This window comes from Cephus cinctus, unplaced genomic scaffold, assembly GCF_000341935.2.
Source record: "Cephus cinctus unplaced genomic scaffold, Ccin1 Ccin1_scaffold0307, whole genome shotgun sequence".
NCBI classification, from domain to species: domain Eukaryota; kingdom Metazoa; phylum Arthropoda; class Insecta; order Hymenoptera; family Cephidae; genus Cephus; species Cephus cinctus.
Genome location: NW_014333010.1, coordinates 691,411 through 695,936, shown reverse-complemented (window position 1 = coordinate 695,936; position 4,526 = coordinate 691,411). Strand labels below are relative to the sequence as shown.

At 45.7% G+C, this 4,526-nt stretch overlaps 1 protein-coding gene across 3 annotated transcripts in view; it reads right to left on the bottom strand.

Annotated features, from left to right (window-relative positions):
* The window catches only part of LOC107266339 (semaphorin-5A), a 44,242-nt gene that overhangs the window by 10,860 nt on the left and 28,856 nt on the right, over window positions 1-4,526 (bottom strand). For all 3 annotated transcript variants that reach the window (XM_025083596.1, XM_015736719.2, XM_015736718.2), the window contains one exon: window positions 3,171-3,270. In XM_025083596.1, the coding sequence (XP_024939364.1) occupies window positions 3,171-3,270 (100 nt within the window). The remainder of the gene's footprint in view (window positions 1-3,170; window positions 3,271-4,526) is intronic.

Sequence of the window (4,526 nt, the reverse complement as noted above, 5' to 3'; positions counted from 1 at the left end):
CCCCCAACAAAGCGCGGTTGCAATTCCGACGCGAACAAGGTAATTTCACGTGAGCTTGCACCTTGCGTCACCTTAAGTGCAACAACCTTGTTCTCCCCGAACAACATTTCTTGTACGGAACAACGTGTAACATCGTGTTGTTCTGTTGTTGTACACGACGGTTCTATATTGTTCTTGTTTTTGATCGTCGTCCCGATCATCATACATAGAATTCTCGACAGAATGCGCGAGACAGATGAAAATTGAACGTGCCCCGATAATTAGCATAAATAAATAAATCCCGAGCCACGCGACCAAGGTGTGGACGTGGCTTAAGGAACAGGTAGACTTCCTTATAAGCGAAAGGGCGCGAGAGACTAGCAGTAAGATATAACGGGTGTCCCGTAATGTGAAGCTTAAATAAATGCAGGGTGTGGCAGCGTCATTTATATTCAGCGACTCCACACCGAGAATCCCGATTGCTTCGTGGCATTAGGGTAAAATGAGCCCGATCGAGGTCGCATCCAGTGGACAGAATCGTCGAACCTAAATCGCATATCGATCGAATTTTTCAGGGGTCAATGGCTTGTTACGTAACGGCTCTATTTATTATCCCGTAATATGTATATATATATATATATGGCCAATTACGAATAACACTGATGAGACTATTATCGAGTGCAACGTGGGGTATTATATACGAGACTGTTATAGAAAATGAATGGCCGTGCGGTGGTCATATATTGCGAAATTTTACACAGTCGGTAGATTCACATTGTATTCGTACAACCGGTGCCAATCGACTATCAACGCCTCTATTCGCCGATGTAAAATTCATTGTTTACGAGTCGCATGACTAACGAACAGTTTGTCTCGACGGCCGTTATTATCACAATGGTAACAAACGAATCCGGGGCGGGGCGGGGAGGGAGGAGGTTAAAGCCGTGATATTTCACTTTGCCCGATCGCCCTCTCGACGATCGTTCGTAAAAATAATAAAAATTCCTCGATACGCATATAACCGCAGTGCAGTGCAGCCGCGTGCAATCCTAGACTCGTATAAGCAGCGGCGCGCCGGTGCACCTTCCCTTAAGTGCAACCGGCAGGATTTGCAGCGGTGCAGAAGTGCGTGGGACGAGGCTAATAACCAAGGATCGGCTATTAATAGAGCTGCACGAGGGCGTACTAAAATTTTCTAAAGATCGAGCCATCGATCTCGGACAGTAAGTCGCTCTCTTGAGATTTCTCAGTCCGGCGCGACAACGTGGGCGAACTGCATTTTTCGGCGTGCCTAGGAGCTGCATGTGCATTGCTACCTGTCCGACTATTACGAGCCTGAAGGGAACAAGGTCGCGGATCTTTGGCTCTCAATGCGTCATGAAGATCATCCAGTTGCAATTACGACGATTTTCAATGTTGTTCCGCTTTGACGATTCCGTTGTTTTTGTTGTACAAAATCAAGATTCGTCTTGAGCGTATCTTTGCGTTGTACGACAAGCGTCTTGTTCGGAGAGCCTAGAACAAGAACTTGCTACGGACGTTGATATTGATCGTCAATAAATGATATAGGCAAAGGAATCGCAATGAAACACGACAATTCCGGGGCCAGCGATAAGTAGAGGAATTGCGAGCGGGGAGCGTAAAAGCTGTCAGGGACTGGCAAGGCGAACGGACGTCGCTGCTTCCAGGGTTCTCGAGCGGTTGGCTCTCGCGGCGTAGGCCGGAATCGATAGTCACGGCGAGTTCAGTTTACGCGGAGGAACAATGGGAAAGCGCGAGCACGGTTGACCCGTGTTGCAAGGAAGCCTGGGATGCGTCGTTAGAAAAGGAGCCGGGAGAGAGACGCTTAGACGTCGGTCGTTGTCGGGTTAATGAGGGTTCGACGTGGGCGTCGCTTCATTGCCACAATGTTAGGCTCAGAACTGGCGACGTTTAGTATTGTAAAATCAGAATGAACCGTGAATTCGCGACCTTCGATTATAATGGATCCAGTCGACCGCGAGGGATCGTTTAACTGATCGATGGCCGAAGATTCGATCTGTAAAATTGTGTGTAGTTTGGAAAAAAAATTTTTTACCTAAATTTCACAAAATCGATACACGGCTAATTGGTATCGCAGGATTTTTTTTGGCTGTACGAAATTGTGAGAAAAAAATTAAATTTTAACGACCGGATGGATGAAAGAGGAGACGAATTATCCTTAGTCAAAGAGCATTTCCGTATCGACGCACGCAACCGTGCCGATCTATCGGCGCCTTGACGGGAAAGAGGCACGCGTCGCGACGCCCACGCTGTCGCCGTAAGAGGCACTCGCAGCCATTATACAACGCAACGCGGCCGTATCAATTTTATACTCTCGGGCATACACTGGTCTCTTGGTTAGCCAATAGGAAACCGTTACGGGATTAAGCTAATTACATTAAACATTGGCTTTGACTCGAAATATACTTATATAAAATTTCATTTCGTCCGAGCACCCAGCTTCGAGTAACAGTCTCTAGATACTTTTCATACAAAAGTTTCATACTCGCCGTAAAGATCGTGTTTTGCGTTTATACAAGAAACGACAGCGGGAACAAAAAAAATATATCAGCGATTCTCGTACGTATTTACGTAAAAACGAAAAAAAAAAAAATGATTGTGCAATACGAGTTGCCCATAATCGACATGCCTTTTCTATAAGCGGCTAATATTTAAATAGACGGGAATTCCCGATTGTTGACCCGGTACACAAATGAATGGCGCGAGAGCAGCGAGTTTTATTTTGGAAAGAAGCCAAAAGGCGCCACACGCGCTCACGTTCGTCCGTCTTGCACCAGACAGCGTAAAGACTTCCGATAGTTTGTTTTGTTTGTATCCTCCTCACAGACGCCTCTTTCGAACTGGCTCCTTCTCTCTCTCTCTCTCTCTCTCTCTCTCTCTCTCTCTCTCGTCCGAGCATTCGCCTTCTCGCGTTTCGTCTGCGCCAATTAACGCAGCCGGCGCTATTGCACGAGATTTGGAAAATTGCCATATTGACTGGCCGCTTTCGTTTCCTAACGTCGTAGGCTGTACCCTTTCAAATTGAATGCATGGTCGTTCATTAAAATTAGGATGAAAAAATACAAGGTAACGTCAACGAGCGATATCGGTTCAACGACAAAAACAAAAATTTCGTAGAAACGTCAAAAGCAAAAAATCGAACAACTTACCTTGCGCCAACAAAAACTTGTTGTCTGGCCACGTCGAAGAGCAACTGCGAGTAGGTCGTCACATTTTCTTCGTGAAATAGATTGCTCTTGTCCACGAGATCTAAAACAAGTACAAGAGGGTGACATTTTAAACAACGTCAAAGAGCACCGAAACATAACGCGCAAACGTCAACGTTCTTATCGGGACTCGGTGCTAAATTTCAAAACGATATCAAATCTTTGTCATCGCATTTCTTATCGTCACCCTATCCCGTGTCACGTACGACGCCAGGTATCGATTGCACGTTCAAAGATAGTATATAAAGTTACAGGAGTCGAAGGCAAGAGGACGCAGACTCATTGAAATAATACGAGGTAGAAAAAAGCAAAGAGAATCGTAGCAGGAGTCCCGAGGTCCCTTCAGGCGGACTACCTTAAATTTACGCCCCTATTGTGTCGAGCCACTTTCGAAGTTGGGTTTGATCGAAGAAATTGAAAATTCAACAGCTTCCAGATGCCTACGTCAACAAACACTTCAATTCGATTTGGAATACCTGGACCACCCACGCCGTACCTCTTCCACTCTCCCTGGACGCAGGGGCATTACAACTTCACGGTCTTAAGTCGAGTAAGCATGCAGAGAGATAAGTAAGAGCGATTTAAGTTCCGCTTGGACTCCAAACGTTCATAGAGAGCGCCACTGTCGTACCGCAGTTCGCAAAGACAAGTAAAAGAGACACAGTGGTTGTTTCGTGTTGTAGCAAACCAATATATTTTTTCCCTATGTTTTTTTTCTTTCTATTTCTTCTAAACCCTTATCACCGTCCTCCTTACGTCTCGTTCCACGACTATTTTCACATTGACAAGTTATCGACGTTACGTCATCAGACTGTCTTCCAAGCGCTAAAGGCACTCCATCGTGGAGCACAACAAACGCACAAACTTTTGTGTTTGTTCGAGGCATTTACATTCCCACGAATCCGCTGCGTAAATACCAATTACCATAGCTCGACTACCGTCATATCGACAAACAAAACCACGAAGCTTAACTACAACAAAAATCCATTAATTATTGTTGTACTATTGATATTGTTCTTGTCACATCGTTCTCGGGCATACAACTATTCTAAGCACTAAGGACACGCGTGTTCCACAGTAATCTCGTTTATGTATACAAAATCGATATTTAGTGTCCCCGCGCGCCTGTGCGATCGCCAAAGGCACTTATGCGTATGTGCCAAGTGGTAATATGCATATGTGCGTGTATTACGCACATTGCGTGAAGTCATAAACGGTCGACGTATAAGAGTAGCTTGTAAAGCAGGCATCGATTCCCGTCACGGTGGTGCATGGGGGAGGGGGCAGGGGGCAGGGGGT